Genomic DNA, 22,387 nt, shown 5'->3' on the forward strand with positions numbered 1-22,387 from the left:
TGCTTATGCATACTATTCCCACCATCCACTCCATCACCCGGTCTATAGCAGCACCCAATTGTATATTTTGTTCTGCTAGATTGTATCTCACACCAAACAGCCTCAAATGTGCTTTTTTCCCCATCCTGCAGTTCAAATTCTATACTCCTTGGCTGAAGCTCATCAGCTATCATCAATAACACTCCTCCCCCCTTTTTATTCACCCTGTCACTCCTGAACACGCTATACCCATCGCATTCAATCCCACTAGCTTTATCATCCTCTGTCAGCCATGTTTCACTAATACCGACAACCTGTGGCCTGGAAGTGCCAACCATGGCCAAAAACTCTTCCTTCTTGTTCCTAATACTCCTGGCATTAGTGTACATGAATCGCAGAAGCCCATTTGTCCCATCCCTACTTTGATTCCTTATACTAATTATCCCATTCTGATTTGTTGTCCGTCGTACTCGCCCGGGCATAATATACTCATTCATACACTTAACTGCCCCCCCTAAAGTCTGCATATCTACTCCCCCCCTCTTAATAAATCTAGTTTCCCTGAGTCTGTACATCCACTTCCACATCATTCATCAACACTCTTTCAAGTCTCCGTACACCAACTCCATTCAAATGTAACCCATCCATCTTATATAAGTCCTTTCGCCCATCGAACTCATTCCACACATCCACAAATTCCACACCACTCTCCATGCATAACCCACGCATAAAGTCATTGGCAATTATGGCCCTCCTTCTAAACACTTCGCTGTCATACCGCGGTAAGATACTCACCATCCTAACTCTCTCACTCTTCTCTTTTGCTACCTCAAACAACTCCCTCACATCCTCTATCATTTCCATTTTGTCCTCTTTCAAATCATTCGTTCCTGCCACTATTATCATCTCTTTCACCCTCTGTTTTTGCAGTCGAATAGATTCGCTGACGTCCTTTATGTTCGCACCCGGCTGGTATGACTTCGTTAAACTCTCAATTATTACGCCTCTTAATAGCGAATCCCCATACAGCACTCGCTCCTTCATTTTATTGACGTTTACGTACATTCTATTTTTTGCCGTCACAGACTTCCGCCGGTTATTTGTCGGTACGTTCAACACACATTTTTGCATACGCTCCAGTTGTCGTTTGGCTCTGTGTATCGCGCCATGTAAACGGGCAATTTCGCTACTCGCATTTATCTCACCATTTTCATTATCGATCAAATCATCCATTCCTTCGGTGTTTCTACCTTCATTTACACTTTCAGCGACGCTCTCACACATATCTGGCACTACCACGCAATTCTCTAGTACACCGCCATTTTCTACATTCTGACTACCGTTAACGATATCAGTCTCGATACACGAAACACGCTTGAAGTCCTCATTCTCTTTACACTTTCTACACATATTAACTCCACTATCACTTTCTAACCAGACTCCTACCGCTCTTCGCAAGGCATACATCTCACAGACAGCACATTGCATAAATTCTTTTACATCAAAACTCTTTAGGAATACAGCTTACTATTGCTGCTAACAAATATTTCTTCACAATTTCCCAAGCAATAATGATATCCTGGCCTTCCATTTCCATCCTCCATTTAACTGTCCCAAGTTGATATCTGAGACTATTATAATAGTCTTAGATATCAACTTGGGGCAGTTCTGCCTTATAATTCCAAATGTGTTCATCTATTCATCTTCCAAATCAAAACCAAATAGTCACTCTCTCTCCCCAACTAGGTGGAGAGAAAGAGAGATACCATCTCAGTTATTATAATGGAGATAAGAGGCCATCCCTGGAAGCTATATAAAGACGATGTGAGTAGTGGGATGAGAATTATGTTTTTTGCATGGAGTATGGTAGGTGATTATTAGCCTACATTGCCTGAAAGAGTCACGAGTTTCAGAGCTGGGGAATGCATATAAGGTGCATGATGAATTATGTATGTATATGTGTGTAGAAATGAGACCTCCCACAATGAGTTGTTTGACACTATTGAGATCTGATGACAATAATAATAAATAAAAATCTGTCACAAATTGTCATATTGTGGGAATTCTGAAACTCGTACAATTTTCATAGAATTATTTTAATTGTACAAATGTTAACCGTGTGTGTGTGTGTGTGCGTGCGTGCGTGCGTGCATGTGTGCATGCATCGTTTTTCTACATGGGATGTTTCAAAACCTTTTATAAGCACACACAAGAGATATTTACAAACATTGTCAAAGGGATACTAATGTAACTAATCCTGTTTGTTTGTTTGTTTTTTATAGGGATGCACCAGAAACTACAGGAGAAGAGGATGAAGGAGAAATAGAAACTCCAAAAATTTATGAACCAGTAAAGATTATAATCCTTGAATTTTGTATTAAACTTTAATTTAAAATTATTTAAATTTAGAATTGTTAGAAATATAGAAAACACTGAATATGATGAACATCTTAGTTTTTGTATATGGTAAACAGATCATTCTGTTGATTTAAGCAATTCACCCCTTTTCATTCATATTATAACAAATTGTGTACAACCAATACTCTCCACGTTACATTACTGAATAACAGCCTTTATTTATTTATTTACTTATTTTTTTATATATATCAAGGATAGATGATTCATCACAATCAGATTCCTGATATATACACCCTCAAGAGGTATGTAGGATAAAATAGCAGTTCTACTTAGCTTCCTTATTAACAGTTTTTTCATTTTTTAAATTGGTTAAAATTTTATTTGTCAAGTGTCCAGTATGGTCATATCTAACATTTCTAAGGCACATTCTTTAATCCACCTGGAAATGGGTTGCCATGGGATCTTTTTCTTGCCATACTGGTGTCAAATACCTTTAGCCTTTCCTCTTCATTATGTTTAAGTGACCATTCCACCTGAGATTAGGTCTGCTCTCATACACACACACACACACAGTTTTGAATGTCAATGTTAAGCTCCCTCTCCACTATATTTATCTTTAATATGATTCTGTCATTGATGTCCTCTCTCCATACCTCTAATTTTTTCTATAATTCTCCATGTCTATGGTCTTTGACTGACTGTTTTACTTCTAACACAACTCTCAGATCCACAAGTTAAAATTGGTTTACACACACTATCTCTTATACTACTAGTTTTTAGTTTTGGTTAATCTCTCTTATCCATATAAATGTATTCAACTGACTCAAAACCATACTAGCTTACTTTATTTCATTATCTATTTCCAAATTAAATTTTCTATCTTCACTAAAAATAGCTGAAGCATTTTACTTGTTATGTTCTCTATCAGGATACAGTCAATATTTTCTGTGTTCCTGCCGATTTTTATTACTGATTTTCACGATAAATCTGTTACAGCTGTTATTCTGTTCGATTATTTATTATCGGTTATTTATTTTCACAACTTTGCATCATCAGCAAACAACTGAAGATCCACAGTCATTCCACATAATATATCATTTACAAACAAGTAAACAGCAGGAGGGCCCAAGAACAGAACCCTGAGGTATGCCATTGGTTACCCTCTTTTTTTTTTTTTTGATGATACAAAGTTTAATATTGATATATTGATTTTGTTCAATATATCAATATACATACATGGACAAACAAATTAGTGCATCAAGAAGGAAGCATAGGATTCAACTGAAATTTTATTGGTGTAATGATACAGGTGAGTGATGCACATGATGGCAAAAACAGAGCTGAAGGACAATTACAAAGGGATCTGTGGTACGCAATCCGGTCATCATCAATAGTGCGTTGCACCGCCCTGTCCGGCATGGTGGCGAACAGATGCCTGATGTTATCCTGCGGCAGACTGGCCCACACGTGTTGGACGCTGTGCTCCAAATCCCGGATATTGTGGCACAGTGGGAGCTGGCATTTCAGCTGCTCCCAAACATGCTAAGCAGGGGACCTGGCAGGACATGGAAGTGTCTGTACATGACGTAGGCAGGCCTGGGCAACCCGAACCGTGTGCGGACGTGCATTATCCTGCTGGTATAGCGCTCCTGGTATCCAGGCCAGGAATGAGAATGTGGGGCCATAGGATGTCGTCCACATACCACTGCCCCATCAATGTGCCACGTACCACTACGAAGGGTGATCGGCTATCATAAGCTATGGCTCCCCCAGACCATAATGCCTGCAGTGTGGGAGGTGTGGTGCTCGAAATTATGTCCTTGACCAGGGGTCCTCCACACCCAGACACGATGATCATCTGTTCCCCAGATGAAGCGGCACTCATCGTTGAAGCCCACACATCACCAGTCTGTAGCATTCGATGTCGCTCTTGCTGGCACCACTGCAAACAGAGTCGGTGATGTTGCGGTGTTAATGGGAGCACACCTAACCGCACGATCCGTTGGTCCTCCTGATCTGACTGGTGCCGCTCTGCCGTGTGGCAGTGCCGGAATGTGTCCACAGCTCCCAACACTGTCGGACGGTATGGTCGGAACGGTTCATGTGCATGCCTATACGGTGCACAGACCACCCTACGGTTTTCAGGCCGATGATCATGCCTCTGTCAAAGTCCGTAAGTTGCTTAAATCAATGTCTCTGGCATCTACCCAGCATTATTGTCATTCTGTGCTCTAGCTTGCGTTGGGTGATGCTTTTCGCTTTAATCGGCATTCGACTACACGCCGGCTTTATAAGGCTGCCCGTTCATGCTTGCAGCACCACCGCAGGGTGTGTGGGCATGTGCAATCGCACCAAACTTGAATCATTTGCATACCACCCTGCACTCTAGCTATTTGCTTAGTTTCGCCGTTGTATCATGTTTTCTTCCAGGTGCACTAATTCCTTTGTCCGTGTGTGTATATTGATTATTGGTATATTGATGATACAAAGCATTCTACATCACTCTCTGCAAAACTGCAGAGAGTGATGCAGAATAAAAAAGATGTTGTGGCCTTACAGGAAGACTTGAATAGATTGTATGAATGGGCCACAGTATGGAACTGTCAATTCAGTGTTGTAAAGTGTAAATTTCTGAAACTTTGTAAGCAATAGTGGGAAGCAAAATGTACAATTGATGGGGAAATTGTGGAAGAAGTGGAGGAAATAAGAGACCTTGGAGTGATGAATGTGGACGAGGATCCGAAGTTCAGAGGTCACATTGCACAAATTGTGAAGTCATCACATCAGATTATGGGAAGGTTGTGGAGGACCTTAACATGCAGAAATAAGGAGGTTCTGATTCCATTGTATAAGGCCTTGATCAGGCCTTATGTGGATTATTGAGCACAGGTGATGGGAACCAGGCAAACGAGCACCAAATCTGTGCTCAATTGCCTGGTTCCCATGGTGATGATGAGGGTATATTGGAAAGGGATAAGAGAAGACTGACTAAGCTAATAACTGGTCTTTGGTATGTGGGATATGAAGACAAATTGAAAGAATGTAGTTCACAAAGTCTTATGAATAGGAAGAAGAGAGAGAAGGATACATTCAAGAGTTGTTACTGGTTTATGTGATAGAAATTTTTCATAGAATGGGAGAAGGGATTTATTATTATTATTATTATTAATATTATGTTACACTTCCAGGGAGTCCAAAGACTCATTGAGGGAGGGGCACCTACTCTACAGTCTCTGCCTCCACCACTACAAATAACTGCAACTACCATCATCTACACCAATGCCATCTACTGCCCACCATAGATAGAACAAGAGGCATCCCTGGAAGCTGTACAAGGATGGTGAGCAAGAGCAAAATAATCAGGTTCTTTGCATGAAGAGTGGAATGTATTCTCTTACATTGTGGTGAATGCAGATACACTGACCGAATTAAAAGCACAGTTTGATGGGCTTTGCGTGTACCTCCTGTGATGAGACTTTTGATTCCATGGAGATCTGGTGTTAATAATAATAATAGATTGAAACCAATAGGATCACATAACAGACTATTGAGTTGGTTAGCTGTCAGATTGATATCGGCAGGTTATGTATGGAGGAGGAGGAGTGGTATCCCAAAGGAGGAAGTCAATAGTAGAGTGCCACAGGAATCTGTTTTGGGACCATTATTTAATTAACTACATTAATTTAACTTTTACATTAATAATGTAATTAATCACATTATTTAATTAATATGCATTAACTTGACACCGCAAGGTAAAAGAGGGTATAAGGAAGATGAGATAATTATAGTGGGATCAGCTTAATTGATGAAATACAGCTGTTTGTTGATGATGCAAAGGTTTTTTTATTTTTTTTAAAGTATTTGTCCCCCCCCCCCACACACACACATGAAAGACAGAAGAACCTATAGCAAACAGATTCCATGTAAGCGCAGGAATACAATAATCTGTTGATAATCTTCTTGAATTGTTGAAGATTGTAGTCCTTTGGAAATGCTTCATGAGGGAGACTGTTCCATGGAATTAAGGTGAAAGAATGAAAGATGACTGATAGTTGCAAATTTGGTGAATATGCAGTTTGAATGTAAAAGGATATTGTGGAGCTGTAGTATGAGTTCCTGTTGATCTGGCAGAAATATGAAGCATGATGGAAGCTAGTTCTGCTGAACAATGACCATGGAAATATCTGTAGAAGAGACACAATGCACAAATTGCTCTTCTGTTTGGTAGTGGCTGAAGAGTGTCTGCAAGAAACTTGTCATTTATTAACTGGACTGCCCTTTTCTGAACAGCATCAAGAATTTTTAGGGAAGGCTTAGGTGGACCATCCCATACATGACAGCAGTATTTCAATGTTGGTCTGATTTGGGATTCATACATAGTAACTGTTCCACAGAGAATTACCTTCTTGACCAGAAAAGGATGCCAAGTTTTTTGGAAGCTGTCATTATTGTAGAAGTGATATGATTGTGCCAGGAAAGATTTGGAGTAAGAGTCGGTCAAAGAAGAGAGATTTGGTCTTGACTTTTGAGCTCAGCATTATCAAAAAGTGAATGGAGAAGATACGAGTTTTTTTACAGGAAAATAAACAAATTTGCATTTTGGAAACATTAAAATTGACTAGGTTACTTTCACCCTAATCAAGGATACTGTGAAAATAATGTTCAGGGCACTTATTATTCATGATCTTGAAGCATGAATTGTTTGAACACTGTAAGGCCTGTCATGTGATTAGTATGCTGTCAAGTGGTTAGCGTATCCGCTCTCCAGCCAAAAGGTTGTACGTTCGAATCCTGCTGTGGGCATGGATGTTTGTGATTATCTGTGAAAATAGTGGTGGAGGTCAGCGGTAGATTGCGCTGGTGTAGATGAGGTAGTTGCGGTTAGTGGAGTGGTGGAGATGGAGAGTTGCAGAGCAGGTGCCCTCCCTCGATGAGTCTTTGGACTCCCTGGAGGTGTTATGTAATAATAATAATTAGCAAAACTATGAATAGGGTTTGCAGTGAATGATTACAAGTCATTTATTTAAATTAGGAAGAGGGAGGGAGAATGGGTGAAATGACATCTGGTGTCCCTCAAGACACCAGCATTGACAGGAACGTTTGAGGAGAGAACACCATTATATGTAGGGATTGATCTGAGAGAAACCTGTGATCTATTTATACATGGATGAAAGCTGTCCAAATTATGGTAACTTGTTGAGAAGCCCTCAGTGCCAGACCCTATAAAAAGCCTTGCATATGTCAAGAACAATAGCAAAGGTTTCTCCAGATCTTTCCATGGAATGGGTCCAAATGTAAGTGACATAAGCCAGGAGATCTCCTGTGGATCTTGAATGGCAAGATCCATACTGTTGGTCACTAATTAGATTGCAATATTTAAAGATGTTGAAGAAGCTGACTGTTGATAACTTTCTCCGTTACTTTCGAAAAACTGATGTAAGAGCAATAGGTCGATAGCTTAATGGTAAACATTTATCCCCCTTTTTGGAACTCATTGTATATGAGTTTTCTTCCATGTTGAAGGTTGTGGATGCCAGCTAAGTACAGTTTAATAAATAGATGATAGAGAATAGTAGGTACAATGGGTGGAATTCCATCAAGACCGGTTGCCTTTGTAGTGTCCAAGTTATTCAAGATTCTTCTGATGTCTTTATAGCCACAGAAGGCATGAGATGCAATGTTCTAGGCAAGGTAGGAGGTAATTTGCCATGGTCATTTAGCAGGAGTTGGAAGAGAAGAATTGAAGCTGAGACATAAACCTTGTCTTTAGGTGATGTTACAATGCTACCATTAGGGTAAGATAAAGAAAGAAGAACAGATGGGCAAATGTTGCACCCAACAACATTGGCAAAGGACCAGAAGGCACAACTGCCAGTAGCACAAGCAGCAAGTTTTCTACATGTATCCTTGTTGAATTTTGACTTTGTCTTTAATAGTGGTTTTACAACTGTATAGGCTGTGAATGAAGCTGGTGTTTTAGTTAAATTTCAAGCCCTTACAAAGTACACGGGCTTGAAATTTAGTAGGCAAGGTTAAGATTCAGAGTATACAGTTAATGGGGAAATTTTCAAGGTGGTTAAAGAGATGAGCAATCTGGAATTGAAGGTGGACAGAGATTGGAGTTTATGCATCACATTGCTAAAATTCTGAGAACATCACAACAGATTATGGCAGTAATGTGGAGCGCACACACATTGACATACAGAAGCAAAGTTATTATGGTTCCATTGTGTATGGCTTTGTTCATGCCCCCACATAAACTAATGTGTGCATATTTGGTTGCCTGGTTTGCAAGGGGATGAGGATGCACTGTAGATGTTCCAGAGAAGGTTTACTAAGTCAGTGTCATGGCTATGGAACGTAAGTAGAAGGAATTGCAGGTTTGCAACTTCCAGAGCCTTATGAATGAAAGAAGTAGAAGGGATATGATTGAGACATATACAGTAAGTTGTAAGGGGGTTGTTACCAGATTAATGTGAAGGAGATTTTTCATAGAGTATAGGGAGATAAAGGTAGAATAGAATAAGAGGCCATTCTTTGACGCGACATAAGGAGAGTGTAAGCTGGAGAGTGAACAGGTTCTTTACATGGATAATGTTTCGTGAGTGGAATGCATTACCTGAAAATGTGGTGAATGCTGAAACTGTGAATGGGTTTAGGACATGGTTTGATGATCTTTTTTGCATTAGAGAGTATGGAACTCCTGCAGTGAGGCCTTTGATTCCATGGGATCACATGTTAATAATTATTATTATTATTTCGTTACCAATGAAATTTAATCATAAATTTCATTGGTAATGATGAAATTTTTCCCCATCACTATTTGAAATTGTTTGCCTTCAAGACGTTTATCTTCATTTTGACGGCTATAACTACTGCTTCCTTTTTCTGATCACTTCTTTGAGTACATAATATCTTATAGTTATTAGCAGTATCTCATATATTTTATTCTTCTTAGTTGCACTAACAACACTTATGCTTATGTGATGTCTCTCTAATTATTATTATTATTATTATTACCCCAAGACCTCATGGAGTCAAAGACTCAGTCAAAGCCTTAAACACACTCAAACTCCTTGCAGACACCACACTCTCAGGCAAGGCATTCCAATCATTCACAACTCTGCACGAAAAAAACCTGCCTCTCACTCCCCCTCAAACCCTCTTTATGCAGTTTCCAGGGATGACCTGTGGTTCTCCACTGATCTCCCACTATTCTCTGTAGAACTTCTCCACCATTGATCTTATAACAACCATTTACCAACTTGTAGGTCTCTATCATATCTCCCCTCTTCCTCCTCTCTACCAGACTCTGCAAATTACATCTTCTCAATCTTTCCTCATACTCAACATTCCAGAGGTCAGAAACTACCTTTGTCAGTCACCTTTAAACCCTTCCCAACATCTCTTCATCCTTCTGAAAACTCGGTGACCAAATCTGGACACAATAGTCGATGTGTGGCCTAATCAAAGTCTTATACAACGGAACAAGAATCTCCCTACTTCTGCACATCAGTGTCCTCCGCATCATTCCCAGAAGCCTTTGTGTTGTCTCCACAATTTTGGCGATGTGTCCCCTAAATTGTAGATCGTTATCCACTATCACCATCAGATCTCTTATTTCCTCTATCTCCAACAGTATATTCTCACCAAGCATAAATTCTGCATCCCATCTTTGTTTTCCAAATTTTAAAACCTTACATTTTGCAATATTGAACTCACATCCCCATTTTCGTTCCCAATCACTCAATTTATTCAAGTCTTCTTGTAAGGCCACAACATCTTCACTACTCTTTATGGTTCATCCCAACTTTGCATCATCAGCAAACAACTGAATATCTCCATCCAAATTTTCACCAATATCATTAATATACAAGTTAAGCAGTAATAGCCCTAAAACAGATCTAAGGCACTCCACTAGTGACTTTCCTTTTCCTGGATATCGCACCCCCCATACACAACTTGTTGATACCTATCAGATAGCCACTCTCAAATCTAATGCACTAATCTAATATCCAACCCCATCTGCTCTGGTTTCACTGTCAACTTATCCTGAGGTACTCTATCATAAGTCTTTGCGAAATCCAAGTATATTATTACTGTGTATCCTTCTCCTCTGTCCAAGGAAGCAGTCACTTTATTGTAATAAGTAAGTAGATTACTAAAACATGACCTCCCTTTAGCAAATCCATGCTGTCCATCAAAGATAATACCACTCTTGTCAGCCCAATTCTGGATCCTAGTTCTCACAAGCTTCTCCAACAACTTAACCACAACACCTGACACACAGATAGGCCTATAGTTTGATGCTCGAGTTCGATCCCCTCCTTTATGAAGTGGTACAATCTTGCCCTCCTTCCACTCCTTAGGATCTTGACCAAGTGCAAGACTCGTATTAAAAAAATATGTCAAGATAGGTGTCAACTCTCTGGCACATTCCTTCAGAATACGCAGTGATATATTATCAAGTCCCACAGCCTTATTTACATCTAGTTTACTCAACTCCCCAAACACCTCTTGCTCACTTATAATTACATCCTCTGATGAGATGACCAAATCCAAGACCTTTAATTCTCATGTGCCCTTTGTTACATACTGTCTGAGGTAATTATTCCTCAAAAACTTAAGAAACTCATTTTCTTTACTTCCAGTTGCTATCGCATCATTCCAGTCTATATTTCCATAATAAAAATCACCCATAATGATCAACCTTTTTTTATTTGCTTGGCTAATTTGACTATACATTTCACTGTCACTACCATCCACATTACCTGGTCTATAACAACATCCCGCCAAGTATTTGATTCCATTCACCTCTATCTCACACCATAATGCCTCAAAACCACTGGCACCATTTCCGTCTTGCATCTCTACTTTGTATGGATATCTCTTTCTCTATCATCAATAGCACTCCCCCCTCCCTTTTTGCCCCTTCCATCTTCACGAAACACATCATACTCTTCCATCTCTATTCCTGTCAGGTTGTCATCCTCTTCCAACCATGTCTCACTTATTCCGACAATCTTTGGGTGAACAGATGCAATTAGTGCAACCATTTCATCTGCCTTGTTTCTTATACTTCTAGCATTGGTATACAAACATAACAATTAATTTCTGGATCTACAGCTCGTTCCACTAATACCACTCACTCGATATGATCTCTCCATGCTAGACTGGGGCCATTTCCCTTTCTGCTTCTTCATTTTAGAACCCTTTTCAATTCCAACTGTTTCCCCTTGATCCCTGGTCATCCCATTACTTTCCTGCCTGCACATGCTCTCACCTCCTCTTGGAGCATCCACCTTTCTCATGCTGCGTACCCCTGTCCACCCTGAGCTTCCCCGTTTCCCTGCTCCTCTTTCACACCCATTCTCTCATTTTCTATACTCATACCACTCACTTCCCCATTTATATCCACTTCTTCAATCTCTCCTGTCTTACTCTCCTGCTCTTCCACATCACTCCCCTCTCAGTCTAATTCATTCTCTCTATTCACTTCTCTACCTTCCAGTAGCAGTCTCTCCAAGCGACTCACACCATAACCACTCAAATGCAGTCCATCGCTCCCATACAGCTCACTTCGTCCCTCAAACTCATTCCACACATTAACAAAAACTGTACTCCCATCTCCCCACACATTTCAGCCATCATACCATTCATAATCCTTGCTTTCCACCTCATTTCACCACAGTCATACCTAGGCAACACACTGACTACCCTTCCTGTCACACTATTCTCTTTTATCCTTCCAAGCAGCCTCCTGATATCCATTCTGACACACTCCTCTCTCAAATCATTTGTACCAATTAATACTATTAACTCTTTTGCCTGCTTCCACCTCATAACCAATGCCTCAATCACTCTACTCATTTTACAGCCTGGAAAACATACCTTGTGTGTTAATTCTCCTGTAATTTCCATTGTTTTTTGCTCCCAGTGGTTCTCCTGAAATCAGTGGTGAGTTTGTTCCTGTAAGTACATAAACTTTTCACTGGTGACACTTTCACATTCGTTGAACCAGGGAATACTCTAGCCAACTTGACATTTTATCTCATCGCATGATCATACTTATTGTAGTTTAAGCCACTATAGAATGTTGTTTTATCATCCGAGTCCCAAATTGTCAGTCAATCCTCTTCATTTGCTCAATATCCAAGGAGATACCTAATAATGGTATGCTCCATGAATAAGCAAGATTTCAACATTAGGTCACAATGCTTCCAGTTACCTAACTTTAACCCTTAAGTGACTCTGTTTTGTAACCTCAAGGTTTGTAGTCTGTTGTTTTAAGAAGCATTCCACAGACCAACGCAACCTTACAAAGAGGACAATAACTTTCTTATCCCTACTCTTCAGTGTTTTTGAACACCCAAGAGAGCCTCTGTTATTTAGCCTACTTTCATAACATGCACTTTATCTTCCTGCAACTGGTCCACCATCAGTCCAAAAATTCCTAGCCTCATCAAATTCTTGCAATACCCTTTCATCAGATAATATACAACTTATCAGCCCAAAATGAAAAAAAGTTAATACTTTGAAAAGGTGAAATGGCAGCCTGCAGGATTCAGTTTCTTCAAATGCTCCTTTTGAATATTTCTCATCACTTTTTTTTTTAACACTGATCCAATCCACAAGAGATAGTACATTAGTAGATATAGTACGGGTACAATGGATGGGTGAGCAAAATAGTTATGTCACAACTTTATGGATCATCTAATAAGGTTGACTACACTAATTTCAGTTCTTACTAGTGGTGCTAGCTAGTTTAAGACTTGCAATCGTGCTATCCAGTAGGAGACAATTCTGAGATTGTATAGATTATTACTATTCATTATGATTAGCAGTGTTCATAGCTGAACACTGCTAATCATAATGAATAGTAATTTGTGAACACTGCTAATCATTATGATTAGCAGTGTTCACAAAAATATATGTTGTTATATTTTTGTTTTGCATTTTTTAAAAATATTTTTTACATATTATAAATGAGACAGTGAATTTTATTGGAAAGGTAGGATATTTTAAATCTTCCAGCAGTGGTTCATAGCTTGAAAAAGACTGGAAACCTACAAAATATTAGCTCTGATAATTGATAAAATGCAATATAAGTTACACAGCTTCTTATATCAGAAATAATGTGAGAATCATAGTGGGGTATTGTTGCAGACCTAGTGAATTTGTTGCTAGTGATGAAGAAATGCATTACCAAATAAAGATGATGGGTGAAAAATGAGTAATCATAATTGGGGACTTTAGTTATTCAATCAACTCGGCTAACCACTCGGCCAAACAGGCTGGAAGGCCTGTTTAGCTGAGTGGTTAGCATATCTACTCTCAAGCCAAAATGCTGCAGGTAAGAATCCCATCATCAGCATGGATGTTTGTGATTGTCTGTGAAAATACTAGTGGTGGTGATTGGCAGTAGATGGTGTTGGTGATGATTGTAATTTGTGAATTGAGTGGTGGAGACAGAGCTATAAAGTAGATGCTCTGCCTCAATGAGTCCTTGGATTCGCTGGGGGTGTCATACAATAATAATAATAATAATAATAATAATAACATTGATTGGGTAGCAGTGAAATCTCATGAGTAGAGTGAAATTTAATTTATTGAACTATCATGAGACAACTTCCTTAAGCAGCATATAACAGAATGAAATTGAAGTCAAAGAGTGTTACATCTGATTATAGTGTCAGTTAAAGACGTAACAATTCACAATTCTACCTCTGGTTAGTGACAGTGATCATGTGGTATTCACTTGGGAAGTGCCTTAGTTTTTGAATGTTCCATTCAGAAAAGATTATGTGTGAACTACAAAGCAGGAAATCAGAGGAGTATTCTAGCTTCTGTTTCCATGGTGTCAGTTGTCAAATGAGAAGGATAACGACATTGCATAGGAAGCATTTAAAAAATATTTAAGCAATGTGATATTGAAATATGTCCTTAGAGCTCAAAGAATAAATAGGGTAGGCAAGAAATGGATATGCAATCAAATTAAGCAAGAGATTCATAAGAAAAATATGGTGTGGAAGGAATACTGTGTGCATAAGGATGATGTCTGCTGTGCAAGTGTGCAAGAATCACATCTGTTATACAGAAAGATAAGTCTGGGTATGAAAAGAAACTGACTCTGCAAGCTAAAGATAACCCAAAATAATTCTATAATTATGATGCAAATAAAAGAAAGAATGAATATGAAAGAATAACTATACTAAATGCAAATGGCATGCATGTGACAGATGCAGAAGAGATGGTTCAACTAATGAGTGTCTATTTTGCTAAAAGCTATCAACCTGGTGTTAATGTTGCCATGTCTTTTTTTGGAGCTAGATATAGCTCCTGTTTTTCTTCCCCAAAATTTTTTTCTAGCACCTAATCCCAAATCTACTCCTTCAGAACTTGTTTCAGCTCTTTTTAGTGTTTTTATTATTATTATTATTATTATTAAACAAGACCTCATGGAGTCAAAGACTCATCTAGGAGGTCCATCTATCTCACACACATCTCATCATACCGGGTCTTAAACACATTCAAACTCATTGCAGACACCACACTCTCAGGCAAGGCATTCCAATCATTCACAACTCTGCACGAAAAAAACCTGCCTCTCACTCCCCTACTCACACCCTCTTTATACAGTTTCCAGGGATGACCTCTGGTTCTCCCCTGATCTCCCACTATTCTCTGTAGAACTTCTCCACCATTGATCCTATAACAACCCCTTACCAACTTGTAGGTCTCTATCATATCTCCCCTCTTCCTTCTCTCCACTAGACTCTGCAAATTACATCTTTTCAATCTTTCCTCATACTCGACATTCCAGAGGTCAGATCTGGGAACAATAGTCCATGTGTGGCCTAATCAAAGCCTTATACAATGGGACAAGAATCTCCCTACTTCTACACGTCAGTGTCCTCCTCATCATTCCCAGAAGTCTTTGTGTTGTCTTCACAATTTTGGCGATGTGTCCCTTAAATTTTAGATCCTTATCCACTACCACTCCCAGATCTCTTATTTCCTCTACTTCCAACAATATATTCTCACCAAGCATAAATTCTGCATTACATCTTTGTTTTCCAAATTTTAAAACCTTACATTTTGCAACATTGAACTCACATCCCCATTTGCTTGCCCAATCACTCAATTTATTCAAGTCTTCTTGCAAGGCCACAACATCTTCACTACTCTTTATGGTTCGTCCCAACTTTGCATCATCTGCAAACAACTGAATATCTCCATCCAAATCTTCGCCAATATCATTAATATATAAGTTAAATAGTAATGGCCCTAAAACAGATCCCTGAGGCACTCCACTAGTGACTTTCCTTTTCCTGGATATTGCACCCCCATACACAACTTGTTGATACCTATCAGATAGCCAGTCTCCAATCGAATGCACTAATCTAATATCCAACCCCATCTGCTCTAGTTTGACTGTCAACTTATCATGAGGTACTCTATCAAAAACTTTTGCGAAATCCAAGTATATTACTGTGTATCCTTCTCCTCTGTCCAAGGAAGCAGTCACTTTATTGTAATAAGTAAGTAGATTAGTAAAACACGACCTCCCTTTAGCAAATCCATGCTGTCCATCAAAGATTATACCCTTGTTGTCAACCCAACTCTGGATCCTAGTTCTCACAAGCTTCTCCAACAACTTAACCACAACACCTGACACACAGATAGGCCTATAGTTTGATGCTTGAGTTCGATCACCTCCTTTATGAAGTGGCACAATTTTGCCCTCCTTCCACTCTTTAGGGACTTGACCAAGTGCAAGACTCGTATTAAAAAAATATGTCAAGGCAGGTGTCAACTATCTGGCACATTCCTTCAGAATACGCGGTGATATATTATCAAGTCCCACAGCCTTATTTACATCTAGTTTACTCAACTCCCCAAACACCTCTTGCTCACTTACAGTCAGTCTCTCCTCCCCATCATCAACTGCTCTTAATCTCTCCATGAAATCACATTCACAAGATTGAAAGATCTTTATGAACTGCTCATTAAGTATCTCCACCACACATTCTGCAACAGCTGTCTTTATACCATTTCCTCCAATCAGTGTCATCCTTCCATAATCATTCTTTCTTTTGCTGGCTACATATCGAAAGAACTCCCTAGGATTCTTTTTAGCTTCATTAGCTAACTGCTGTTCATACCTCTCTTTAGCTACTCTCACCAACCAAGTCACCCTCCTTGCCTGGTCTTTGTAGACCTCATTAAATTGGTTACTTCCACTTCTCTTATGCTGCCTCCACAATGCCCTTTTTCTCTGTATTGCATGCTTAATCTCTTTATTCATCCATCTCACACCTACCTTATTTAACCTTCTCACCCATGGTATACATTTAGACATTGCATCCACTAAATATTTTTTGAAAATCCCCCAAGCTGCATTGATCTCTTTTCCAGCTAACTCCTCATTCCATGCTACACCTGCAAGCTGTCTCCTGAGCTCTTCATAATCACCCCCCTTGTAGTTCCACATATACCCTTTTTTCACAGGGGTCCTTGCACTGCTGGCAACCACCCAAGTAATCACCCCATGGTCACTTTCACCAATTGGTGGATGATTTGATACCTCATTGATAATTACATCCTCCGATGAGATGACCAAATCCAAGACCCTTAATCCTCTTGTGCCCTCTGTTACATACTGTCTGAGATAGTTATCCCTCAAAAACTCAAGAAACTCATTTTCTTTACTTCCAGTTGCTATCTCTTCATTCCAGTCTATATTGCCATAATTAAAATCACCCATAATGATCACCCTTTTCTTATTTGCTCGGCTTATTTGACTATACATTTCACTATCACCACCATCCACATTACCAGATCTATAACAACATCCCACCAAGTATTTGATTCTATTCACCTCTATCTCACACCATACTGCCTCAAAACCACTGGCCCCATTTCCCTCTTGCATCTCTACCTTGTATGGACATAACTCTTTCTCTATCATCAATAGCACTCCCCCTCCCTTTTTACCCCTTCTATCCTCACGAAACACATCCTACCTTTCCATCTCTATTCCTGTCAGGATGTAATCCTCATCTAACCATGTCTCACTTATTCCGACAATCTCTGGGTGCACAGACGCAATTAGTGCAACCATTTCATCCGCCTTATTTCTTATACTTCTAGCATTGGTATACAAACACAACAACTAATTTCTGGATCTACATCTAGTTCCACTGATACCACTCACTCAATGTGATCTCTCCATGCTGGACTGGGGCCAATTCCCTTTCTGCTTCTTCATTTTAGAACCCTTTGTAATTCCATCTGTTTCCTTTTGATCCCTGATCATCCCATTACTTTCCTGCCTACACATGCTCTCACCTCCTCTTGGAGCATCCACCTTTCTCACGCTGTATATCCCTGTCCACCCTGATCCTCCCCGTTTCCCTGCTCCTCTTGCATACCCATTCTCTCATTTTCTATGCTCATACCACTCACTTCCACATTCATTTCAACTCCTTCAATCTCTCCTGTCTCACTCTCCTGCTCTTCCACATCACTCCCTTCTCGATCTGATTCATTCTCTCTATTCACTTCTCCACTTTCCAGCAGCAGTCTCTCCAAGCGACTCACACCATAACCACTCAAATGCAGTCCATCGCTTCCATACAGCTCACTTCGTCCCTCAAACTCATTCCACACATTAACAAACTGTACTCCCATCTCCTCACACATTTCAGCCAGAATATCATTCATAATCCTTGCTCTCCGCCTCATTTCACCACAATCATACCTAGGCAACACACTGACCAACCTTCCTGTCACACTATTCTCCTTTATCTTTCCAAGCAGTCTCCTGACATTCATTTTGACATGCTCTTTTTTCTCTCTCAAATCATTTGTACCAATTAATACAATTAACTCTTTTCTCGTTCCCGCCTCATATTCAATGCCTCAATCACTCTACTCATTTTACCACCTGGAAAACATACCTTGTGCATTTTATCCTTTAGCACACCTTTAATAATGGAGTCGCCATACAACGCCACTCGCTCATCTTTTGTTAACTCTTTCATGCCATCATGATTTATTTTAATAGTTTTGACCTGAATTCTCTTAATTTCATTCCGCATCCATTTCATTTCTTGTTTCATCCAATCCAATTCACCTTCCGAACCTCGCGACACATTCACTCTATCATTAAATCTTTCTAACTTTCTAACTCTCAACCCCCTCTTCTCACTTTCCCTCTCATTCATCCTTCTTTGTTTCCGTACTTTCGGTCCAACATACATCCAACTTTCACTATCATTCTTCTCACTTTCACTCTCACATATCTTTCTTTGTTTCCGTACTTTCGGACTAACATGCATCCAACTTTCGCTATCATTCTTCTCACTTTTACTGTCATTCATCTTTCTTTGGTTCAGTACTTTCGTTCCAACATGCATCCAACTTTCGCCATCAGTCATTCTTTTTTCGCTATCATTCATTCTTTCGATTTTTTTTACTTGCGATTTCTGCATCACGCCATTTCTACTTTCATTCGTTCTCTCAATTTCGTTTCTTTCCGCCTCACTTTCGTCCCTTTTAACATCCGTTACGGTTGTCAAATCGCTCTTTTTCTTTTTTCCTGATTTTTTAACATTTTTTCGCCTGTCTTTCTGACCATCCTTCTCTTTCAAACGTGCACTCGCGACACAATCGGTACTAGCACTTTCTGTCATCAACTTCATATTCGCATTCATCAATTCCTCTTTCAGGTCACATTTCGCACACACCCTTCTTCCATCCGCACTAAACATCCACAAATCATTTATGTAATCGAAGGAATACATATAACAGACCTACTCTATAACCTACTCTTAAAGAAATTGTTGCATACCCTTCTTCAAAAATGAGCAAAGAGACAAATAAAGCTTACAAGCAAAATTTAGGAGCAGAGTGGTTTCAAATGGGAATGTTTAGTAAATAGCTGTGTGAAGTTTCTAGTGCTGCTACAAAAAGTCACTGTAAGTTTTTGCATATGTGATATAGCTGCTAAATATTGTCAGCTTGTAAAGCATAGTGAAACAAAGAAATATCTTGCTGCAGTTCCATATAAGGCTGTTCCTATTACAAATATGCTTGTGAAGAAGTCTGATGAGACAGCGAACTTTGAAGGCAGCTTAGCATTATTTCTTTGTTGTCACTCATCATTGAACAGTTGCAATCATCTGGTAGATCTTTGCAAAAAATATCATCCCGGACAGTCAAATTATGCCAAAGGTAAAAATGTACTGAACCAAGTTCTCTGCAATTGTAAAGAATATTCTAAATGAGCATTTTGAAGATCTAATTGCAGATATTGGAGATGGAAATTTCAGCTTGCTAATCAAATGATATCACATGATAACTAATATTTAAGGAATTGACAGCGTATACTGGAAATATAGATTAAATAAACTTTAATATACACTTTCCGGATTTAATATACACGTTCTAGAAAAGTGTGATGTGTTCTAGTGGTATTGTGGCTGCACTGAAGGAAAGTGTATATTAAAGTTTATTTAATCTATATTTCCAGTATACGCTGTCAATTCCTTAAATATTAGTTATCATGTCTAACCAGCGTATAAGCCTCTCAACAAGAACAAATGATATCACAGTGAATGAGATTTTAGGAATTGCCATCATTTATTATAGCAAGAATTTCAACAATATTATGCATACATTTCTGAGCATGGTGGTTCTAGAAAAGTGTGATGTGTTCTAATGGTATTGTGGCTGCACTGAAAAAAGAGCTCTCGAACAAGAAACTGGACATTAAAAATCTCATTGCAATTGGAACAGACAACTCCAATGTTATGGTTGGTGTCGATAATTTTTATTTATTTATTTGTATGAAGTTTCTTCTCTTTTCTCCCCTGTCCCTATTGGAGCAAGCTGAGCCCCTCACAGGGGGGGGTTAAGTATTTATGACTGTAGATCCATGTGTGTTCACAGGCCAGTTTGCCTGTTCTGGGGGATGAAAAACCAGAGTTTCTGGGTGAAAAAACTCCTTACCTCCATATGAGATTGGCTAACTCACCTTTCATCAAAAGAGACACCAGATAAAGGTCCTCACATCATGGATGGGAATCGAACCCAGGTCTTTCCAGCCAAAGGGCTTTGTCTATATCAACTGAGCTACAGAAACTCAGTGTCAATAATGTTGTTTATGAGCAACTGAAGGCATATATTCCCTCCTTAATCTTAATTAGATGCATATGCCATTCATTGCATACGCATAATAAATGATGTAATATAATAATGCTCCTTGGGGAAGATTCTCACACTTGTGCAGAATCTCCCCCAAGAAAATTAGAATTTTTAGTTGCCGAAACATATAAGTGGTTTTCACATTCTTCTTCAAGACAAGCAGTGTGCAAAGAGCTGTATGAAACTATCAACTAAAATGATGCTCTTCTGAAATTTGTAAGCAACTGTGCAATGAAGTTGCTCTCCATTGAACCTGCAGTAGACAGAATTCTCAGCCAGTGATTGGAATTAAAAACTCGCTTCGAAGTCGTGAGTGTGACTGAGAAATATAACAAAGCTCAAATTTTGTGAGAGATATACAAAGATGAGAGCAATCTGTTGTACCTTTTATTTTTGTATCCTGTTCTAGTTCAAGTTCAGCAAGTTAACGAAATTTTCAAATCTAACAGTGCAGATAAGATGAGATTATTTGAAGACCTTTCTCGTTTGATTCACACTATTGCTAATATGTTAGTGCTACCATCATCTTGAGTCAATCCCCCTAGAGTCAGTGATTGATGACTATTTCGATCCCAAACCAAATCTTGGTTACAGATTTGAAAGAAAAATTTCAGAGTTGATGATACAAAAGAAAATAACACAAAATGATGAGCACAATCTTAGTTGAAAGTTTATTTTGCACTCGGTTAGACTATAATAAATTTAGTTTAATCCTTTATCCAAGTGTGAGTAAACAAAGTTTGCACCTGAAAATATCTTTAGGACTGAGGTAAGGTAGTACAACACCAGGCAACTTATAGCAAAGGTGGACTAAGTTCTAAATCCAAAGTAATTTAATAATAAGGTGGCACACCTTTTGGCAACTCCTATAGATAGAGATGGCCTCTCCATTGCTTCTGCCTTGGTATTTCCACCTCTGGGCCTGGCTCCCACTGATGAGACCTCAATAAAGGTCGAAACCAGTCTGGGTAGTGGCCCTTCCCTTAATGCATAACATTATACATATCCGCAAGGAGATGTGTTTTGCATTATGGGAGATACTGAGATAGGAGTGATGTTAGCTTGGTCCACCTTTGCTACGAGTTTCCTGGTGTTGTACTACCTTACCTCAGTCCTGAAGATATTTTCAGGCGCAAACTTTGTTTGCTCACACTTGGATAAAGGATTAAACTAAATTTATTATAACACAATCTTAGAAATAAAGCAAGACAGGTTCTTCTTGGTCTCTTCAAACAGCTTAAGCAAAGGTTGCCTGAAAACTGATTATTTTAAGAATGAGCTCTTCTTTTTCTGTTGACAATACCCTAAAACATATATAAGGACCTGTTACTCCTATCTTAGAAATAATGCTGTAAAACAGAAAAAGATGTTGCTGCTGCTGAATACTAATACAATACTATCCACTTAAATAAATGGACAAATATAGAAAGCACTGAGCTATTCTGGGCTGAAGTATGAGAATACAAAGATGCATCTGAAATGAATCCATTTAAAGAAATTGCTCAGTGTGCAATAAATTTATTAATACTGCGAAATTGTAATGCGGAAATTTGAACAAATTTTTAGTTCCATTAATGTAATTAAAGCTAAATTAAGAAACAACATGGAATTGCCAATGCTGACAGCTATTTTGTCAGTTAAGTATGGCCTCAGGCATAACAAGTATAAGAAACAAGGTGAAATGAAATGGTTGCACTAATTGCATCTGTTCACCCAAAGATTGTCGGAATAAGTGAGACATGGTTGGAAGAGGATGACATCCTGACAGGAATAGAGATGGAAGGGTATGATATGTTTCGTGAGGATAGAAGAGATAAAAAGGGAGGGGGGGGAGTGCTAT

General features: G+C 39.1%; 1 protein-coding gene across 1 annotated transcript in view; it reads left to right on the plus strand.

The window, feature by feature from the left end:
• Positions 1-22,387, plus strand: part of LOC150110257 (dynein axonemal heavy chain 5-like) — a 972,373-nt gene that overhangs the window by 629,828 nt on the left and 320,158 nt on the right. Inside the window, exon 50 of the mRNA XM_090394637.1 lies at positions 2,262-2,328. Within this exon, the coding sequence (XP_090250763.1) occupies positions 2,262-2,328 (67 nt within the window). The remainder of the gene's footprint in view (positions 1-2,261; positions 2,329-22,387) is intronic.

The sequence above is a fragment of the Typopeltis vanoorti genome, chromosome 1, assembly GCF_054136105.1.
Source record: "Typopeltis vanoorti isolate ZY-2024b chromosome 1, IOZ_Tvanoo_1.0, whole genome shotgun sequence".
NCBI lineage: Eukaryota > Metazoa > Arthropoda > Arachnida > Uropygi > Thelyphonidae > Typopeltis > Typopeltis vanoorti.